General features: G+C 46.4%; 1 protein-coding gene across 2 annotated transcripts in view; it reads right to left on the minus strand.

Annotated features, from left to right (window-relative positions):
* Positions 1 to 200: 200 nt before the first annotated feature.
* The window catches only part of LOC139658382 (signal-induced proliferation-associated 1-like protein 1), a 46,227-nt gene continuing 25,024 nt past the window's right edge, over positions 201 to 21,403 (minus strand). Inside the window, exons 4-21 of one of the 2 annotated variants that reach the window (XM_071536508.1) lie at positions 20,296 to 20,484; positions 17,325 to 17,499; positions 16,155 to 16,258; positions 15,690 to 15,847; positions 11,381 to 11,960; positions 9,889 to 10,163; positions 9,421 to 9,678; positions 8,950 to 9,096; positions 8,639 to 8,802; positions 8,147 to 8,229; positions 7,277 to 7,695; positions 6,039 to 6,263; positions 5,013 to 5,172; positions 4,584 to 4,788; positions 3,973 to 4,122; positions 3,618 to 3,732; positions 3,231 to 3,309; positions 201 to 2,313 (exon numbers count right to left, since the gene is read on the minus strand). In XM_071536508.1, coding sequence (XP_071392609.1) covers positions 2,170 to 2,313; positions 3,231 to 3,309; positions 3,618 to 3,732; positions 3,973 to 4,122; positions 4,584 to 4,788; positions 5,013 to 5,172; positions 6,039 to 6,263; positions 7,277 to 7,695; positions 8,147 to 8,229; positions 8,639 to 8,802; positions 8,950 to 9,096; positions 9,421 to 9,678; positions 9,889 to 10,163; positions 11,381 to 11,960; positions 15,690 to 15,847; positions 16,155 to 16,258; positions 17,325 to 17,499; positions 20,296 to 20,484 — 3,630 coding nt within the window. In that variant the 3' untranslated portion in view covers positions 201 to 2,169. Of the gene's footprint in view, positions 2,314 to 3,230; positions 3,310 to 3,617; positions 3,733 to 3,972; positions 4,123 to 4,583; positions 4,789 to 5,012; positions 5,200 to 6,038; positions 6,264 to 7,276; positions 7,696 to 8,146; positions 8,230 to 8,638; positions 8,803 to 8,949; positions 9,097 to 9,420; positions 9,679 to 9,888; positions 10,164 to 11,380; positions 11,961 to 15,689; positions 15,848 to 16,154; positions 16,259 to 17,324; positions 17,500 to 20,295; positions 20,485 to 21,403 lie in introns of both variants that reach the window. The other variant, XM_071536507.1, reaches the window with a different exon arrangement.

The raw sequence follows: 21,403 nt of genomic DNA on the forward strand, positions 1-21,403 counted from the left end.
TGATCATGTGGCTAAAAACAAACCTAACGCAGCATTGGCCACTTTGTCTCAATCCATGGGAAACGCAGTCGAAATGGAAATTGACAGTCTAGTTAAGAGGACGCTCAGATGACTGTACTTAAATTCTCACCACATAATAACACACATCACAACCTTGCAAAATAGCGCAAAAGACCACTCTGTAAAACAAAGATAGCGTATTTCAACAAAATATCTTTAATAGATATAAACATTTTTTTTTTTTACACATCACAGCTCAAAGGAAACGGAATCACATGCTGTCACACATGTTAAGAATGAAGGTGCAGGGGCGATCCGTCGGGGCTCGTCTCGTCTTCAGTTTGAGTCCGTCTCCTGGTCTCTGTCCTGTGTCGTCCGCTGCCTATCTCTCCTATATTGCCAGTCACTCTCCACTATATCCTAGCTATTAAAGCAGGAATGCATCAAAAATAATCTTAAAAAAAAAAAATAATGAAGGTGCAAATTCAGATGAGCGTCAAAGTCTTCTCTCTTATATACAGGTTGTACAGTATCAGGCTATAAAAGGAAACAGTACTGAGGCTTAAATAGGGACTTTGTCTCATATTATGCCAGGTCTCTCATCTAAAGACCAAATTCAGGTTGGGCTTACAAGCAGAATTACGTACTACAGACAACTCTGTAGCTGGAATTTCAGGATTTACACAACATCTTTATATGCCGTCACATATTGAACAGTACCGATTTAATCTATTGAGAGCATTAAGGATCAGATTTCTCTGGTGAGGCCTTTCAGCATGCTATGGATGAAGGAGGGGATCAGCTCCATGTAGTATTTTACATGTTGTCAACACTAGGTGGCACTGTCAATCGATCCATTGCAGCAGGCAAGGCTGGGACTATACTGTTGCGCTTTCAGGACAAAGAAACATAATTAGTATTTTTGATTGTTGAACCCTCTATTTCTAGTTGAAGTATCTACACAGCCAAGCCCTCAAACAGAAGATTGACTATGATGAGTTAATGCAGATGTGTAACTGCATATGGCTGTTGTTTTGCTTTTGTTGGCCATCATCTTTATCATAAATACTCTATACAGATAGCATCAAGGGCAGAGGTGACAAAATACATGTGAACATTATATATTTACAAAACAAATCTGGCACTGACTGAACTGTCAAGCTCATTGTCTTTATGGCACCCATATTGTTTTGTGTTTTTACAATATCTTTTTTTTTTTTTTAAATCAGCTTGTGACCAGTAGTCCTATTAAACTTTAACTTGCAAGAACCCTCTAGAAATCATACAGTTGATACACTTGAAAAATCTTTTACAGAAGCGACACAGACAGGCACTAGACCTTACAGTGTTTACAGTATGTGCTACCGATCTCGTCGACCAAGAGTCTGTCTGTGTCTACCTACCCACACTGCTATTAAAAAACCATGGTGTCTTGTAGCGGGCAACATCCCCCATCACCTCTAAGAGCCTGTTTTCTTTTTGTTCGGTAAAAAAAAACCAATGCTGTTCTCACTGAATTGGGAAAATTTAACAATATCTAGACACCAGTAAAATCCACAACACACCGTCTTAGAAAGCATCACCCTCTATCAGAACAATTTTGAACTATGTTAAGCAACTCTCTCACGTGGGATGAAGAAATTTGAAATTGTGTTGGCAACTGAGTTAGCTGGGAGGCTAAATCACAGGAGTGTAATGGGACATTCACTTTAAATCCTTTGGGTTAAGTTCAACATCCTGCTCTCTCTGACATGCAGGGATACCTACAATCCATTAGATTGGACACAAAGGATCACATCATCCAGCAAATCCTAGGGAAGGGACTGCATGCTGACCAAATCTGCTACACCTCCGCCTCTCACTTTTTTTCTCCATTCCTCTGTTCTTTCCAATAATATGCCTCAATCTTGCATGGTGATTGTATCAAAGATCCACAAAGCTGAAGGAGGATGGCAAGTTAGTCCATGTCGGCACCGGTTTGTAAAAGCCCAAGTGATGCAGTTCATGTTGCGAGTGAGCTCCATGTTTCGGGAGGTCCTGCAGGAAACCGTTTGTGTTGGGTGACGAGAGACCTCGTCGAGTTGTGTGTATATTGAACAACTGATGAGTTTCAGATCAACTTGGGTGGTGGTCAGGCTCCCACTGGAGAGCAGTGGGTGGCGGTGCGTGTCAGTTCATGTCGATGGTGTTGAAGACCCACTCGGTGAACTTCTTGAGCTTGGCCGAGGCGCTGTAGGACTCCTCCTGCAGACGCTGGTTGTCATCTCGCAGGCTCTGAATCTGGGCCTGCAGTGACGCCTTGGCATCCTTCTCCTGGTGGAGACAAAGAAACACACACAGTCAATTTTGTGACATTTCAAGTCTCTACACAATGTGCACCTTAGGACTACTGTAACCAGAAGCTACCATGTGCAGCAGGTAAAAATATCACAGGAGCAATCTGTCTAGGGTTATGCCATGTGCTTATGCATTTCACACAAAACGTACTCTGAAAAATCTGAGGTTCCTCTTAGTTTCTCTCCACTTGTCTATTTTAAAGTCACAAACATGACCAGAGATGGTGTGTCAGTTAAGACATCCACCAACTGACCTGGAACCACATGTACATGCATATATTTTATTTGAAAGACAGCAGGAATAACTGTCTCAAAAACGATGCTTGAAGAACAGTGCATAACTTCGATGGTAAGCTCTGAAGTAATGATAGGTTTTTCTTTCTACCCAATTAGCGCCTGTTATGTTAAAGCTATGCAACTTTTGACATTAAAATCACAATTAATAAATAGGATATATGATACCTTGTCAATCTGAGCCTGTGTGTAACCTTGTGTGTTTGATATTTATGTGACATGCATAAAGCCCCTGTTTGCCTGAAACTGGCTTTTCAATAATGTTCGGGACGCTTTCAGGTGTATACCATTCGCTATGGGCGCAGCTATCAGTGAGATGGCTATCAAGCGCAGGGAAGTCATAGCAATGATAACAATGGTGGTAAGTAGTAAGAAACTAAAGAACAGTGAAGCTGAACATGCGGCAGACAAAAACCCTTTAAAGACATAGGTGAACATTGGCATTGCTTTTTTTTGACATTGAAGATTCACTGTATTCAACGTTGGCTTCTTTAACAGCTGTGGTGGCTTTAGAAATGGCGCTTACCTCAGCCAAAGAGGAGTGGACTTCTTACTCTCCTCTCTCAAAGAATAAAGAGATGCCTCTGAACTATAACTCACCTTCTTCAGGTCGTCCTGTAGCAGCTTGACCATGGACTCCAGCTGGCTCACCTTCCCCATCAGACAAGCTGGAGTCTCACTGTGGGGAGGGACAGCCACAACATTAGCATTAGTGGGCGAACCATCAGCACATCACAGAATGAAACAGTGGCCACATGCAGTGCTGTCCAGTCCTGTGCCACTTTTGCAGGTTCTCATGCCAACCAAACAGTACCGCAGCTGATTTCACAGGCTATCATACTTTAAACCAGAGAGGAGTAATTAGTGACATCAGCTGCCATAGTGTTTGGTTGGAATGAAAACCTGCAGGGTTTTCCATGGCACAGGACTGGACACCAGTGGCTTAGAGGGAAAATTGGTCACAGGCCATAAACTGAGGCCTCTTACCCAGGCGAGGGCTGTCTCGGGGGGGCTGCCTGAGGCTCGGCCTGCTGGGGGCTGCTGCTGGCTGCGCTCTCCACCCTGGAGCTCTCTTCTTGGGCTAGCAGGACTAGCCTCTGCTCTGAATGGCATACAGATTAAAGACTCAATATTAGTCTTCAGCTGAGAGATAAAGAATAATAGTGCCCTCTTCTGGTGGGAATAAAGATGACAGTTGGGCTGCTTCAGGATATTAAGCATGTCCTTTTCCTATTCCTTTTCCTCCCCAAAGCCCCCACTGAAACGTAAGATCACAGATTCTTCCGTTTTAACCTTTAACTCCAATGATTTTGGTGAGGAGACGAGAACAGAGTGTGCCTACCCTCGAAGGCCTTGGCAGCGTCCACCAGGTGGGCCCAGTCCAGCGGGCCGTCTGCCCCGCTGTCAGGCAGGGGCATGAGGACAGGATCCTGCAGCTGCTGCCTCTTCCTCTCCTGCTCCAGCAGCGAGCTCTCTGGGGCTGACAGGTCTCCTGGGGGGGGGGAAACCAGGAAGTCAGACACACTGGACCACATATATATCTGTTCTGCAAAAACAGAAAACACGGTAGATTTGGCAGCCAACAGGGACACTACATAATGAAACTGAAACATGATTAAACTGAAGAGGATAATATTTGGAGCTTTTGGAGAAAGACCTATTTGTCTGTTTTAGGTTTTCAGACACCCATACCCCATTATTTAATATACAAGTAGCAGTATTCTGTACATTCTTGGTTAAATACTGTATAAGATATGTGCTTTCAGGTAACGTGAAACATTCGTACTCCCTATTTGGATTGATACAACTGTGAGTAAACTGCTTCTTCTTATAGGTCTTGGCAGAGTCATTGGCATCCTTTCATTAATCTTCTTACATCAACGAACGAGAGTCCCCGGGAAAAAATTACACTGCAATCCCCTCCATGATCTGCGGTATATACTGAAGGCTCACCCAGGGACTTGTGTGAGGGTCGTCTGCTCGGCGCGTGGCGGGCGGTGGGCGAGCGCGGCATGGTGGAGCAGCTGAACAGCAGGTCGGTGGGCGTGTCGCGCGGCCCACTGCAGAAGGAGGGCTCCCTCTGTCCGCTGTAGATACTCTCGTCTGATAGGGTCCTGTGGAGGGAGCGACGGCTGGGGGGCGGGCCCGGGAACAACGGCTTCGGAGAGGGGCGGAGACAGGCAGGGGGGTTGGCAAGACACAGGCAAGTCACAAAAAGTTAGATATATTTATAACCAATTTCAAATAGTATTTCATTGGAAGAATTCTTATCATGATCAAATAAACTGATGAAAAAACAGAAGAATGTACAGAGAGGTTCATTTTACTTGCATTACAGCACTTTAATTCTATGCTACCAACAGCCACTGCCTTTCTTGGTACCTTCTCTTCGTTGGTGGTGGGTGGAGGGCTGTCAAGCGTGATGAGCTTCTTCAGGTCTTCTTCCAGGCTGGACTTGGGAGCGTGGCGCTGGGGGGACTGGGCGCCCCGAAGATTGGCCCTGAGCTGCGGCTGACCCAGCGGACCCTCACTCTGGTGACGTCTGGAGATAGAGGCCCAATCTGTTAGACTGGCCAAGACCCAACTCAGATAAATATGTATGTACAGTACAGCAAAAAATTTTGTTTATTCAGACCACTTAAACTGTATTTTACACACTATACAGTAAAGCAGAACGCAACGGTAGTGGGCGGTGGTAGGCTAATAGTTAGAGGAGTTTGCCTGTGATTGGAGGTTACCAGTCGACAAGCCCTTGAGCAAGGCACTTAACCACCCACTTGTTCCAGTGGAGCTGCCTATGACTACAGGTAACAGTAGAAGACTGTGGTTTACTGAGCAGCTGCAAGACAATAGCCGTCATCCCCCACAAATGATGCAGGCCCCTCTGGGCCAAACAATAACAAATATGGCACCTTGTTTAGACCTGCAGTCGTAGCTTCCCCCTTGGGCCAATCGGTGTCGTTTGAAAATACTGTAACGCAGTGGTGAGATTTCCCCAAGTTTTGCCAAAATCTGATCAGTGGTGTCTTGAGATATCACATGTGACTGACTGATCGACGAAGAATGAATGAAAAAGAGCAAGCATGTTCAGCCAACCTTTCCTGGGAAATGAAAGTTAAAAAACAAAAGAATGATACTGCAGGAGCTTCAAGACTCACCTACACCACATGGTGGCAGTGTTGCCTGAATTAAAAACGCCACAAACATGCACTGAGCAGTCTGTGGGAAGCCTGAGAAAATATTCCCTCCTTCCTCCAGTCTCTCAAACATCAACACCACCGACAGCGGGATACATTTCTACACTGAATGAAAATGCTTTCACAACATCCAGCACAGTGTGACTTACAGTTTTAAACATTCACAGATGCAAAGCAAAAACATCGCTCATCTATTCGTCTTGTCGCTTACTTGCGAGTGCTGCCAAAGTCCACAGAGTTGACGGTGCCCCCGGGTTTCCTCCAGCCAATCAGGTACTTGGAGGTCGCTCCCTGGCGGGGGTAGAAGCTCTTGGGCCCTGGGGAATGGGCGCTCTGGGAGGTGGGGGAGGTGGCTGCTGCGGCTGCCTCCTCCTGGGGGGAACCGGGGCTGCAGCCCTGGCCCATGGGGCTCCCCGAGTGGCCAGAGCTCAGGGTGCTGGGGGGGGTGAAGAGAGGTGTCACAGACTTTAATATTTATGTGATCACTAAGTATAGCAAAGGTTTGTATGCAGAAGAGAAGAAGCACAAAGATTAGTGGCTGAAGAGTAGGCTCTAGAGAAAAGCCTAAAACCTATTCATCATGTCGAAATATTAGCTATGTTGTTTAATTTTATTTTGGCCTTGTTTTCATTTGTATAGTTTTTATACTATACGGACCAATAGCTTTAATTTGATATAAAATGCAGAATCACCCAGATGGCCACTTTCCTTCTCCTAGCTCCAAACTGTCAAAACATTTTCATAGTACACGCATGTAAAACTTCCTCAAAAAAACACTACTTAGTCTTTTCCATCGTTGCATCTCCTACTATATATTTCTGTAGATGGGTTCAACTGATGAATTCATAAATACAAAATAGGACACAGTGTCCTTCGACTTCCTTCATTTCCAACACTTTCAAATAACATTTCTCCGCGGTTTGACATGAAAGCACTCCCTCTTTCAAACAGCAAGTTTTGGGAGTACGTGTGTGTGTGTGTGTGTGTGTGTGTGTGTGTGTGTGTGTGTGCGCGCGTACTATAAAACAAAGTTGCCGATGTACAGGTGTATTGGCGCAGTAGTTATTTCTGGCTGAGTGAAGAAGAGAGGGAGGAACGCTTCAGTTGATTCAAAGAAAGTGGGATTTAGAAGAGGGAGAACGGTGCTGAGCTCACAGTCTGCATTTCCAGCAACTTCAAGCACTCCCTTTCTATCACGAATGCTGAGAGACTGACACACACACAAATGCACAACCAAACACACACACACAGACACAGACACAGACACAGTTCCTTCTTCCTCTCTCCCTCTGTTAACGCCAAACCGCAGAGCTTTGGACTTTTCCATCTGGGACAGTACAGGATATATCTGGACTACAATGAATCACTGTCTGTTTAATGAAACATTGATGCGCGAGAGCAAATTCCTCGGCTGCCTAAACAGCTGACTCCAATAGAACGACAGCACACCTGGAGTGGGAGGCGGCGTCGCTCAGGGTGTAGGAGGCGTTATCGGGAGGCAGGGGGAAAGCCGAGGGACTCTTGGCCGGGATCTCGCCGCCTCCGACAGGGACCAGAGAGTCCGGCGTAGGGGGGGAAGCGTCGGTGGCCCTGCGGCCGCCCGCTGGGTCGTCCTGCCACGGGATCTTGTCTTTGGCCCTGAAGGCACCGGTGGAGGAGGCTGTGCTGCTTTGGGTGGCGGTGAAGGAGGTGGCGTCAATGCCGCTGTCGGTGGAGGTGCCCTGAAGGTAGCCATTGAGCTCTAGGTCACTCCGCACCCCCGACCGCGAGCCGACTTCGTACCACTTCTCGTCACTGTGGGCGGAGCTGGAGGCGTTGCTGGAGAGCGTGTTGCTGCTCGATTGGCTGGAGGAATATGGAGCGTCCGCCTATTCAGAGATAAGAGATCAAATGATTATTTTCAAATATAGAAAACATCAATTATTCTCTACATTATGACAGTACTGGATGTTTCCCAATATGGTCTTACAGTGTGTGCCCTGTATATCACTTGGAGGACTCAGCAACATTAGAGTTATATTTGTAGTGAGTGGATGGTTTATTTATATAAGGACAGATATATCCACACTGACATATTGCAAGCAGTTGCTCATTCCACTGTAGAAATTCAGCTGATGTTGGGAAATTGTCAATGACTGGTCTTTGGCGCAGGTTGGTATACACATGCTCTACATGAGATGCCCTTACTCAGGCAACATTGGACACAATCGTTACCAGGGATTAAACAGCAGCCCTTTGGTTACCTCCCTAATCAGCCTGTAACCCGCTGTCCAAGAGGTGTGAGGAGGGTAAGTGTGGTGTTTGTTGCTGCTGGCTCACCTTAGTGCTCTTGTTAGGAGATACGTGGCCGCTCTGCTCCGGCTGCTGGAGTCGTGGCATCACTGCCTTGGAGAGCACAGGGTCTAAAGCAAGCAAGGAAATATGGGTAATTAAGGCTGTAGATTAGTGATAGCTTAGTAAGAGTCAGAGCCATGTCTAATTGTTGGATGCCATCACTGTCTCCGAGAGTCAGTTTTAAAATCCTAACCGATTTTGAAATCGGGTTGCATCACGCACATAAGGAGAAACTTTTCGCCGTGCAGATACTCGCAAATATCAAACAGGTTAGAAATTATTGGGGTGGCTCCGATGCGTCTTCGAACGGTTCGGGAGGGTTAAGATTTAATCTGTACACAGCTCACATTACCAGATATTCTGCGCCGAACTTCAGTTCCGAGCAAGACTCAGGTCCAGATTTCTCCTCCGATTGTTGGGAGGGGCAAATCGGGGATAAATCAGTGAAAAACTCCTGTAATCTGAGCCCGGCATTACCTGTACAAGGTTTCTCCCCCAGCCTGCTGGCTGCTTCCCCCTCCCCAGTTCTGGTCCATCCGACACCAGTGCTAGTACCAGGGGCAGGTTTGACCCCGTTGACCCCGTCACCCACCACCTGGCGCTCAGATGAGACTGGGGAGTGGCGGTTGTTGTTATTAAACCTGGAGGAGAGATGGAGAAGGTCACTTTATGCCAAGTAGTTCACTCGACAGACCGAGGTTCAGTGTTAGTATAAACAATCTTCAGCACATTTGTGTTTAACTCATCTTCAGCCTCTGTAACAGATAGTGAAGGACAGGTGAACCTACCCATCAGGCATGGACTTCTGTCTCCAGTGGGTGGAGCCCACAGTGCTGCTGTCTGTGTAGGACATGGAGGGGGAGTTTGCGTTGTGCAGTGAGCGACCCATCACAATGGAACAGGCCAAAGCGTAGTTGTCGTTCCCCGGAGAATATCTGTGGGGACACACAAGGATGACAATATAAAAACAGACATACTGTGGGTGGACACATGACAGCTATGAGTTTTAGGTGTCTGCAAGTTTCATTAAGTTATATTCACTTTTCAAGACATTTTAATGGAAGTTGGAATGAAATATGAAACCACTTTCTCTATTGAAACAACTGTCAATTCATCGGATCTCACAGTCTGGATGACTGTGCTGATTTCTCACCGGAAAAACAGTACACCAAGAAACAGCAACATTTGTAAGACGTCCAACTGTATTCAAAACCTTTAATGTTTCAGCTTAGATAACACGATTTAAGACATTTTCTTACCTTTTGGGGTTGAGGGGTCGTCCGTCGCTGGACACACTGCGAGGGATGGCAGCAGAGTTCCGGTCAGTGAAGTCCGAAGGCGGGGCCTTGATCAGCGTTCCCCCCGACCCACCAGTGCGTGTTTGAGGGCTGGACGAGGTGCGCGGCCACTTGGCGTTGTTGTTGCTGGTGCGGAAGGGGAACTTGAATTCATAGGGCATGCCCTCCTTGTGGTTCTTGTAGTCCACCAACGGCATGTGGTAGATTTCCGAGCAGCCTCTGTTGGCACGTGAAGCATTCACAGTCAGAACACTACACTGACAGCCTTATAAAAGCCACAGACAGCTGTCTTAGTGATCAATGTTTAATCTTGTTTATTGGACAGATTTGTGTAGCGAGTGTAAACAAGATAGTCCCGACTGAGCAATGAGTAAAACAATCTCTCTTGTACATGTAGGCTACAGCATGCGTGTGTCCACTGTACTCTACCTGCGTGGGGTGGAGTCGTCATGTGGGGGGATGATGACCACCTTGACAGTGACAGAGGTTCGGAGCAGGTCAATCATCTGCTCGTGGGACAGCGAGGCTACGGCCACCTTGCAGATCTCTACCAGCCGGCTGCCCTGCCTGAGCCCAGCCTGCCAGGCGTAGCCATAGGGCTCCACCTCCGCCACGATGCCCTCAAAGTTGACATGGAAGCCCAGCTGGCCCAGGGCATTACGGCGCAGGGTCATCTCTGTGGTCTGACTGCCCTTGGTCAACAGCTAGAGGGTAGACAGGGTGGAGGGGTGCAGGTGGAAGAATCAGAGGAAGAATGTAAGAAATGTACAATGTGCAAGACTTTTACAATTTCTAACAAACCCTTCTGAGCCTTTTGCAGGTAAACTCATATACTGTCGTCTACTCAAGCTCATTTTTTAAGTTAATCTCATCTGACCCTAGCAGCAACCTCACACAAGCTGAAACACGGTCTATCCATGACAACCTATGAATATAAAACCCTTCAATTTGGATGGTTAGGTGCACTTCCTGATAATTGACTACCGTTACACACCCTGTCTAGCCCTTCCCCTACCTGTGTGAAGTCGACTGAGAGGTAAATAGTGGTTAGTACAGCCCTGGAGCGAACCATAAAAGGAGCAGTGCCGGATATCAGGCTACAGCTCTGTTGCATGTCAGGATGCCCACAACAAAGGCTACAGCAAAAAATATCACACTCCTGCTGTACAAAGAAAGACACGTGCCAGCACTGGTAAGCAGGCAATGGTAATTCTTTACCTTGTTTACCATCAACAACTAGAATTGCATTGTCAGAAGAATGATCCAGATACCTCACCATAAAGCATTGCCTTACCTGCACCACTTCAAAAATAATGATATCATGTCACCAAATTACTATGTATTATGCTTAGCATAGCTTATAATCATATAGTTACAACACAACAGCTGTGGCTTTGGTTGACAGTATAATTAGAGGCTACGCCCTTATGTTCCTATCATAACATCCACAATATGATTTTATACTACTGTTGTCATGGAAGTGGACAGTGGACATAACATGTGTCCAACACTCTCTACCATAGGAATGAAAGTCACTGAAACTACCAAAAAAGCACTTTTCTCTTACATAATTGTTCTATGGTCACAGGAATATTCTAAGAGGCCCTGACCTTTGCACTCCTTACTATATTGGTTGCTTGTAATTTTGGTGATTTAGAAATTTACGCTTATCCTATTGTTGCACTCATTGTAAGTCGCTCTCGATAAGAGTGTCAGATAAATGCCTAAAATGTAAATTTAAAAGTAGTAAAACATTCATGACAATCAGAGGGTAAAGCACTGAGAAGTGTGTTCATTACAAGCTATTTGTCAGTGACGGGGTGTTTGGCACAGTGTGACCTGTGATATCTACAGCAGATGGTGTGTGTGCTAATGAGATGTATTGTCAGGACATCATAGACAGTAGCTGTGCCCCACTGACCTCCAGTCTTTTGACCACCTCTCCAAAGTCCTCTGTATTGTTATTGATGGAGCGCAGTGACACGCTCTCGCCTCGCTCGTAGTAGATCTTCATGGAGGCGGGGCTCCCCGAGGACCAACCGATCACGTCACGCGTGGCGCAATTGAACACCACGGCCTTGGCCTCCTGGTCCAATAGGATGATGAAGTCATTGGAAAGAGCCAATAGACACTCACGCTCGGCGCCAGCCACCTGGTCTTCGGCGTGGACCTGCCAGGTCACCGCCCCCAGGCTCCGAAGCTCCGCCCCGCTGTACGGACGCACCTTCTCCCGTCGCTTGTGGGCCAGAGAGATGAAGGGGAACTTCCCAGTAGGTTCTACTGGAGTGCTGGTCACATGACGCTCCGCCAGGTCCCGCAGGTACTCCTGCCGTGTGCGTGTTGCCATGGCGCCAAACTTGTCTGACTTGTGGGCAGCGTTCTCAGCGTTGATGACTTTGGCCAAAAGGAAGTCCCTGAAGACAGTGGACTTGGGGAAGGTCACGCCCTTGGGGATTGGGGGGCCGAAGGAGGGAACATCCTGGGAGCGGGTGACAGCCACACTGCAGAGAGAGACAGAGGTGTGGAGAGGCGGGGTATGAGGTCATGAGGTAAATAAATTGACATCACAATCCATTTTAGGAAATCTATATTCAGGCTTCCTAAACACACCCTATATGCCTTTGTGTCAACACGCTTTACCAGTGACAGAGAAAAATAGGCTTAGTGGGAAACGTCGCAAGGACAAACAACATATGGGCTCGTAAAAGAATGGTGGAGACATCTTTGCATAGTTTCCCCTTAGGTATTTTTGCCTTTGACCCGTTTCACTTGTGAGTATAAAGGAGGGCGTTAGACTTCCTGTGGGCAGGGCTCTCCTCCTGTTACCATCTACCTCTCCTATTCCAATTCTACACAATGGCTGTCCTAGAGTTGGATTTCTATCAATTAGTAAACCGGTGGATAATGCAGTCTCATACCTGTTGTTCATAAGAAACTGGTTGTAAAGCTATACTACTTATATAGCTTTAATTTAACTAACAAAATGTGCTTTTATAGAAATTTTGACTAATTTACTAATTCATTGATAGACATTTGGACCGCATGCATCTGGTAGCATGTTAATGCTCTCTCAGTTTTAGGAATTATGGCAAGCAATGGAAGCTATGAATGCATACACACTTAGAGCCAGTAGCATATAGAGAAGAAGCCTTGTGAATAAGGAGAGATTGAGACTTGGGCTTGGGTAGGCTGATGTGACGGTCATGACAAGCCTCCATCCAGCCCATTAAACAGATAACACAGGCTTTGCCTGCAGCAATAATGTTGCAACCCATGCCTGACTACACGCGGCATATAAATAATATAGATCCAATCACAGCTGACAAGCCAGCTCCCAGCGCAGACACACTGCCACTCTCTGCTACATCATGGTATGGAGATGGAGTGCTATAGCTAGCGCGCTAGCAAGCAACAACAGCCTACTCCTCCTTAACAAAACTCTAGTTATGCAATCTGGCTTGTTGGCCCTATGTGACTTTGAGGCAGTGGTTGAAAGCAGCAGATTAGCACCCAGCTGGCCCCAGGCCACTTACTCCTCTAATGCTCCGGTCTGGCTCAATATGACCGGGGCATTATCCAAATCTCAGCAGCAGGCAACAACAGGCTATTAATAACTTGATGACTCAACAAATCATAAACTATACTTTAATAGAGATTAGAGAAGTGATGATATTCAGAGACAGAGGGCAGTGCATTAATGACATGGTCTTACACAAGATGTGAAGACATCATCCCATGCATCGTTGGAGAAATCACAACAAAGAAAAATCTCTTTGTGTGTAATCGCCATCAAGCTAACATGTGTACATGTGGGCATTTGTGTGTGAATGTGTGTGTGCGCATGTGTGACAAGCTGAAATCCATGGAGCTTGGTATCCAGTGAGTGGCAAAGTCATTAGCACAGATATAACTTCACACTCTGCACAGGTTTCACATGCTGTCAAAGACAACACAACACAAACAAACAGCTAACTCACCTGCTGAGTTCACCAAAAAGTACATATGCTCTTCAGATTATTACTGAGCAAAATGTCCTAAATCCTTGTCAGTTACTGGTGTTTTAAAAACAAGTTGCTGTACCGGTGCTAACTTGATTCTGTTGTGTTGCTACAATGCAACAACATAAACAGACACACCACTAAATGTCGAGTAGCGGATCCTTGTAGCCGTCTCATGCCCTTCACATGCTCTCGTCCAGGACCCCCAACTTTTTCCCAATCATCAATGAAAAAGCATCCGGGAGATGACTTGAGACAAACAGTCAGGAGTGGAGGCTTGATGTATGGTGACTAGATCCACAGGATACGAGTAGAATCCAAAGCCTGGGAGCATGTGAGTGGCTCTGGGTGGGGTAGCCAGATCGTCCTCACGGCTCCCGTGTCCCGCTCCTCTCCATTTCATCCAGAAGGAAAACCAGGAAAACCAGCATTTCTCCCTTTCCTCTCTTTCTTTAAAACACTCCCTGAGTCCAAATCAAAAGATGCCCCCCTTTAGGAAAAAAAAAACAGGTCAGACTGAAAGCAGGTGTCCAGTCTTCGATGGGACAGGGGAGCTGGACAGAAAAAAAAGGGACTGGGTAGAGAGGAGGAGGAGGAGGAGGAGGGCTCAAAATAAATTAGCCCAACTTTGATGCGGGTGTGAGCTCAGAGACAGAAGCCTGGCTTGACCCGTCCGTTCTTGAGGTGGACTCTGCGAGCTCTGAGGGACTCTTGCTCTCAACAATCCTTCCCACTCGCTTGCACGTCCGGGTGAAGAGAGCCCTTGATGTGCGTGGCGCTAACTCCTTCAGAAAGCTCCGGCTCTCGCTCTGCCCAAAGGCAAAGTGGCAGGCAGGGGGAGGAGAAGGAGGGGGGCTGTATTATATGAGTGTGTGAAGAGTGAGCTTTTGAGTGAATTATTGTATGTGTGCAAGGGAAAGTGTGTGTGTGTGTGTGTGTGTCTGTCTACACGTAAGTGAATATGAGAACGAAGTAAAAGGAGAAAGGGAGAGTACGAGAGCGAGAGAGAGCGGGTATGTGTACATAATACGTGTGTACGCAAAAGACAGAGAAATACACAAGTGGAGAGCCCAGCATGTGAGTGTGTGTACTTGAATGATTGTACGAGTGTATGTATGTGTGTGTGTGTGTGTGTGTGTGTGTGTGTGTGTGTGTGTGATGGGGTAGTGATGCGTAAGTGTGAATGCCACAGAGCTGCAGTCAGATGATCACAAGGCCAAAAAGCAGCCAGTAGTGGAAGAGAGGAGCAGAACTCCCATCAGTCAGACAGCCGCTGCAGGGCCAATCTCTCCTGGTCGACCATAATCAAACAAATTTATACTCACGCAGACGCAGACACACACAGTCCAGAGAGACGGGACAGTGGTCACGCAACAGGCTTTTATGTGTGACTGCGACCCATGCCTTCCAGTCAATGCTTTTGTCTTAATGCAAGCTACCTGCATGAGAACAACACCGCTGGTAGCAGTCTAAAAGTGGTGCAGAGCTTTTAAGGTTGCAATAAAAGGGGCCACATTCTGGACAAAGATAGGAAGTTGAAGCCAGATTTCTACAAAAAAATTGCTAGTGGGTTAGATCAGTTTGGCCTACTTTACATTGTAATGAGTCTCCTAGGTCTCTAGACGTGGTCATATATATTCATGACTTGTGGGCGAACCTTAACCTCAGTGTCAATCTTGCAGTTTCATACTCAAAATTCTGTGTGACTGGAAACATTTCCAAGGCTTCTCCAAGGCTGTTAGGTTTCTTTTGTAAGCCTTTATTTATCCAGGAAGTTATTTTGTTGAGCATGCATGCTCTTTTCCAGCACCTTTCTCTTTCTTTCTTCCTTCCTTTCTTCCATTCTTCCGTTATCCCTTCCTTTCTTTCACAAACATTTAAACCACTTCACCTGTATACAAGTGAATAAAAAATGACATAACACAAGAAGATAACACCTAGGAGCTGCCCAGTACAACCACAGTCTTCTACTGTTGGCCACTGAGAAACTCCACTGGGGTGGAGCAACTGGGGGTAAAATGCCTTGCCAAAGGCACTGCGACAGTAGATATTGAGAGAGAGGAGAGCATTTGCCTAACTAGTCTGGGATTTGAATTGGTTGCTTTATGATGACAAGCCTGCTTCTCTGACCTTTAAGGTATCAACTTCTTTATAACACCTCAATTCCCTTTGGTGTGCACCTTGAGTCCAGTTGTACTCTTTGATCTCTCCTGGTCAAATAAAAAGACCCACCTGTAGCATGTGCTGTCGGAGCAGGGGTTGTGCACACGGACGATGATGAAGACGTGCTGGAAGTGGGAGCGGATGGCCTTGGGGGTGAAGGGGTGAGAGCCGGGCTCCTGGAACACGATGGTCACTATGTCGTTCCCTATGTGGCGCTTCCTCAGCAACTGGTCAATGGAAAACAATAAAGTATTTGTTAACATGGAGGAATGGGACTTGAATCTGATAGCAAAGCCATACATAACATATTGTGCATTCCATTCAATGACACACTGAAAAACTTGCTTTAGCATGGGAGTGGGATGGGACTCCAATCTGATAGCTGAGCCACGAGTCATATCATGCATTCCTCTTAATGACACAGCTCTCATGCTGTCTTTGGCTCATCATTTCCCAAACAAATTATGTAATGTTTTCATTTCCTGACATGCTAATGGTGTTGCACAGAGGTTGGGCTCTCCATCCATACTGTACCTGTTGCTTATTGTTGGGCGTGTAAGGCAGCAGCGTGGACACATGGAACATGATCTCATAGTCCTTGTATGCAGTGTACAGGGAGTGCGTGCCCGTGGAATCCGCTGGAGGAAAAATAGCAATACAATGTTAGGACCCATTGTACTATTACTGCCATCCATCTCTCTCAGATGTGCATTCTGTCTGCTCAATGCTTTCTGTACGAGACAGGATGCAGTCTCAGCATAGCCAAAACAACTACAGGATAGTGTACTTTGGATCAATGTCAGCCTGGACTGTCAAAACCAATGCCCATAATGACAACAATAAACATTTTTACCTGAGAAGTGGAGCTCTTTGCATTTTTGTTTGATATTGCAGTCTAGAACAATGGACAGTGTTTGAGCCAAAAGTTTTGCACTTTGATTCAAGTTTCAGTGTGTGGGTGGACAACAAGCTCATAAACCTTAAATGATACACTACTTCTGTCTAGTAAAAGTGAATAAGCCGCACACTGCTCTCTACTTTCAGCTACAATGCCTTCATCAGGATACTACTTCTGTCCAACATCAGGATACTAAACTGTAAGGTTTCAGTCAAGTTGTATGCACAGCCGGACAGCCTGAAATAACTTGAAGCGATTACATCCATGATTGGGATGAGCTGCCATTTGCTGCCCTCAGTAGGACCACTGAGGAACTAGAGGAGTGGACACACCAGGGAGACAGGGATACAAAGAGAGAGAGAGAGAGAGAGAGAGAGGGAGAGAGGGAGAGAGGAGAGAGAGAGAGAGAGAGAGAGAGAGAGAGAGAGAGAGAGAGAGAGAGAGAGAGTGATCAAAGATCAAAATAAAAGAGCGTCTAAAGGACAGAGCAGGAGAGGGAAAATAAGGTGAAGTGAAAGAAATACTTGATAAAGGAGCAAAGTACAAGTACTATAAAGCACAGTGGAATATAAAGAGGAGGGAAACCAAATTGAGAGAGAGAGAGAGAGAGAGAGAGAGAGAGAGAGAGAGAGAGAGAGAGAGAGAGAGAGAGAGAGAGAGAGAGACAGACAGATTTTTGTATTATATAAACTAATACAATTAAATTGTGTTTCTCCCTTTTCCCTGCTGCTTGTACATCAGAGAGGCTACAGGGAGCACAAATTGTGTGTGTCTCATTTTGTATGAGTGTGTTTGGGAGCTATTACTTTTGGTGTCCAGCTGGGCCCGGTACTTGGTGAAGCCCTTGAGGCGGACCTTGTCCCCCAGCAGCTGGAGGAACTCTTCCAGCGCAGGGCCGGCCGTCTCGTTGTTGTACATCTCCTCCTCGGTGCTCTGGCCCGCTCGGCAGTACATCACCCCCACCTTCACCTGGAAACTCAGCTGGGGACCGGCAAGCATGCAGACACACAATATTTAGTTAATTTACACCATAATTTAGTGCAAATCTTAACTACAGCTGATTGATTTGCAACAAATAATGGTGTATAGGTCTTTCTATTCACAGTGTGATTGTTTGGCTGTTTTTGTTTTGGAACTCTAAAGAACAGGTCCCCATTGACTTCAGTTGTTTTGGAGAAGGCTGCTACCAAGTTGTGCTGTCAACCTCCCTGTGTGTTACATGGACTAACAAATTTCACCTGTGTTTCAATTGGCATGAGGGTGAGTAGATGATGACAGAATTTTCATTTTTGGGTGAACTATTCCTTTAAATGTATCAACTGTCAAATGTCAAATCATTTTCATCTATGCCAGATCTTTAGTCATTATAGTGTCTCCTATATGAAATTGTAAATTATCAGGTTTTCTAAAACAGTGGTTTTTGCCTTGAGACAACTTAAAATGAAGTGATGTCTACTTGCGACACCCGTCACAAACGTGCAGAGTTCAACCAAAGAAATAATTTTCCCTTTTCAGGTTCTTTCATTTGATTCATTATCAGAGGAGGTCTTGAAGCTGCAAGCTACTCAATCGCCCCCCCCTCCCCCCTCCTACAGCCCCCCATCCTCCACTGAGGGTCCCACTTCCCCCCCCTCTGGCTCCCAGACTGACTGCCCTCTCCAACCTGACAACTCCACCCCTCCCCCTCCCCTACCTGTAACCTCTACAGTGTGCTTCACAGCTGACCATGTAAGAAGACAGCTGATGAGACTCCACTCAAGCAAGGCTGCAGGCCCTGATGGTGTCAGCCCCAGGGTGCTCAAAGCCTGTGCCCCCCAGCTATGTGGAGTACTTCACCATGTCTTCGACATGAGCCTGAGTCTTCAAAGGGTCCCCGTGCTGTGGAAGACGTCCTGCCTCGTCCCTGTGCCGAAGACGCCGCGTCCCGCTGGCTCCAAGGACTACAGACCGGTGGCATTGACCTCCCACATCATGAAGACCCTGGAGAGACTTGTCCTGGAACAGCTCCGACCCATGGTCAAGCCACTCTTGGACCCCCTCCAGTTCGCCTACCAGCCCCGACTTGGAGTTGAGGACGCCGTCATCTACCTGCTAAACCGCGTCTACGCCCACCTGGACAAACCGGCGAGCACGGTGAGGGTCATGTTTTTTGACTTCTCCAGTGCTTTCAACACCATCCGGCCGGCTCTACTGGGTGAGAAGCTGACAGCGATGCAGGTGGATGCCCCCCTCGTGTCCTGGATTGTCAACTACCTGACTGGCAGACCGCAGTATGTGCGCTTGCAACACTGTGTGTCAGACAGAGTGGTCAGCAACACTGGGGCCCCACAGGGGACAGTCCTGTCTCCCTTCCTCTTCACCCTCTACACCACGGACTTCAACTACAACACAGAGTCCTGCCATCTTCAGAAGTTCTCTGATGACTCTGCTATAGTTGGATGTATCAGCAAGGGTGAGGAGGCTGAGTATAGGGCTGTGGTGGGAAACTTTGTCACATGGTGTGAGCAGAACCATCTGCAGCTCAACGTGGCAAAGACTAAGGAGCTGGTTGTGGATCTGAGGAGGGCCAAGACACCGGTGACCCCTGTTTCCATCGAGGGGGTCAGTGTGGACACTGTGGAGGACTACAAGTACCTGGGAGTGTACATTGACAATAAACTGAACTGGGCTAAGAACACTGAAGCTCTCTACAAGAAGGGCCAGAGCCGTCTCTACTTTCTGAGGAGGCTGAGGTCCTTCAACATCTGCCGGACAATGCTGAGGATGTTTTATGAGTCTGTGGTGGCCAGTGCTCTCCTGTTTGCTGTTGTGTGCTGGGGCAGCAGGTTGAGGGCAGCAGACGCCAACAGACTCAACAAACTGATCCGCAAGGCCAGTGACGTTGTGGGGGTGGAGCTGGACTCTCTGGTGGCAGTGTCACAGAGGAGGATGCTGTCCAAGTTACATGGCATCTTGGACAATGTCTCCCACCCGCTCCATGACTTGCTGGTCAAGCACAGGAGCACATTCAGTGCAAGACTCATTCCACCGAGATGCACCACAGAGCGCCACAGGAACTCATTCCTGCCTGTGGCCATCAAACTTTTCAACTCCTCCCTCAGTCAGAAGACTAGCTCTTGAACTTATTTCACCCGGTCAGCAGTTATAACCCATAACTTATAACTTATATCTAACTGTGCAATACCAATTTTTTTGTGCAATAATTCAACTGCAATAATTCAACTGTGCAATACTTATTAATTATTTAATTATTAACACTGGTGTATGTATATATTGGAGTATGATGCATATTGTACAGAATTCTTATTTCTCTTATTTCTATATTATTATTATTATTTTTATTCTCATTGTTATATATTGTAGTATAATGCACATATTTTACATATTTCTTACTTTCGTATTTCTATTTTTCTTATAATTTCTTATAATTTCTCTACGCTTGTATATATTCACTTCTACAATGTGAGCAGCTGCAATGTAACCCAATTTCCCCTCGGGGATCAATAAAGTATTTCTGATTCTGATTCTGATTCTGATTCTGATTCAGTATTTCACAAGGAAAAAAAAAAAAAAAATTTGAGAAAAATCTGAAAAAATAGACGTGATAATAAATTTGTATAGCATAAACATGCTTTTTTCCCCTTCACCTAAATCATCTTTTGACCCCCAGGTTTAGAACCACTGTTCTAAAAGATATTCAGATATGCATTAATAGGATTCTGTGCTTTAACACTTGTGATTTTTGATATATTGGACGGTTATGTTTAATCCTCCTACCCCTTGTTCGTCCAGTTTCATCAGCTGCTCGGTGACCTTGGGCGTGTTGAGGGCCAATCTGAGGCAGGACACATCCAGCTCAGGCAGAAGGTACTCCAGCACCTCTTTAATGGGCAGCCCTCGGGTGGTGCCATGCTTAGAGGTGGAGGGCACCGCGTCCTCGAGGACAGAACCTCGAAGAGTGGTCAGCTGGATGGAAGGAGAGGGGGAGATGGGGAGAGGAGAGTAAAGACGAGGAGTGTGAGAAGAGAAGGTATGCACCTCAGGAATCCTTGATGTGCTTTGAACTTTCTCTTGGAGATGGAACGCACTGATTGCCGGCAAAACATGCCTGCCCAGACACCACCAAAAAAAAAAAAAAAAAAAGATACAAGCCGCTGCGGTTTTTAGAGTAATTCCATCCTGTGTTTTTGCCCTGAAAGAACCTGACATAAAACAACAAGACAGTTATGATTCAAGCCTTGGCCCGGGGTAAATAGAAAGTGGAACTGAGGAAGGAGGGGTGGGGGGGCTTGACCAAGCATTCTGTGTACACAGAGTCTACATTGTGCTGGGCTCTGGGAGTGAACTCAATCACTCGGCTATCATAAGCAGCTGGAACGGACGGAGACTTTCTCTCCTGCAAGCCTCGGGCGGGGCCATGACAATGGGACTGTGTTCTCCATGTTTGGAAGGAGGGAGGGTTGGGTCTTAAGGTATTTTGGTCTGGAGTGTGGGAGTTTAATCACACGCACCTGTCCTACTTCAATCCAAGAGGAAAATTCTTACAACAAACAGCCTGAGGCAAGTGCCTACCTCTGTCTGGGAATGTATGTCCATATAATAAATCCCACATAACCCAGAATCAAAACACAAAATAAAACCTAAAACCTAAACCAAACACGGATGATTTGGAAGTAAAATTGCAACTAAATATGACAGCTATTTTCACTGAAACAGAGAAGTTAAGTTCTCCACAGTGGTTTGAGGTTGTGTGGCACTGACAGGCCTTGGAGGCTGGAGGATGAGTGCACTTCTTGAAGTCTCTTCACACAGTGCTGATGTGGTGAGACAGCTGAATAGCCCGAGGGCTAGTTGCATAATGAGGAACAAGGACTGAGACTGGTTT

This window comes from Centroberyx affinis, unplaced genomic scaffold (assembly GCF_046629955.1).
Source record: "Centroberyx affinis isolate AG114_WGS23_722 - 3 ecotype Tasmania unplaced genomic scaffold, CSIRO-AGI_Caff_v1 ptg002885l_1, whole genome shotgun sequence".
Lineage (NCBI taxonomy): Eukaryota > Metazoa > Chordata > Actinopteri > Beryciformes > Berycidae > Centroberyx > Centroberyx affinis.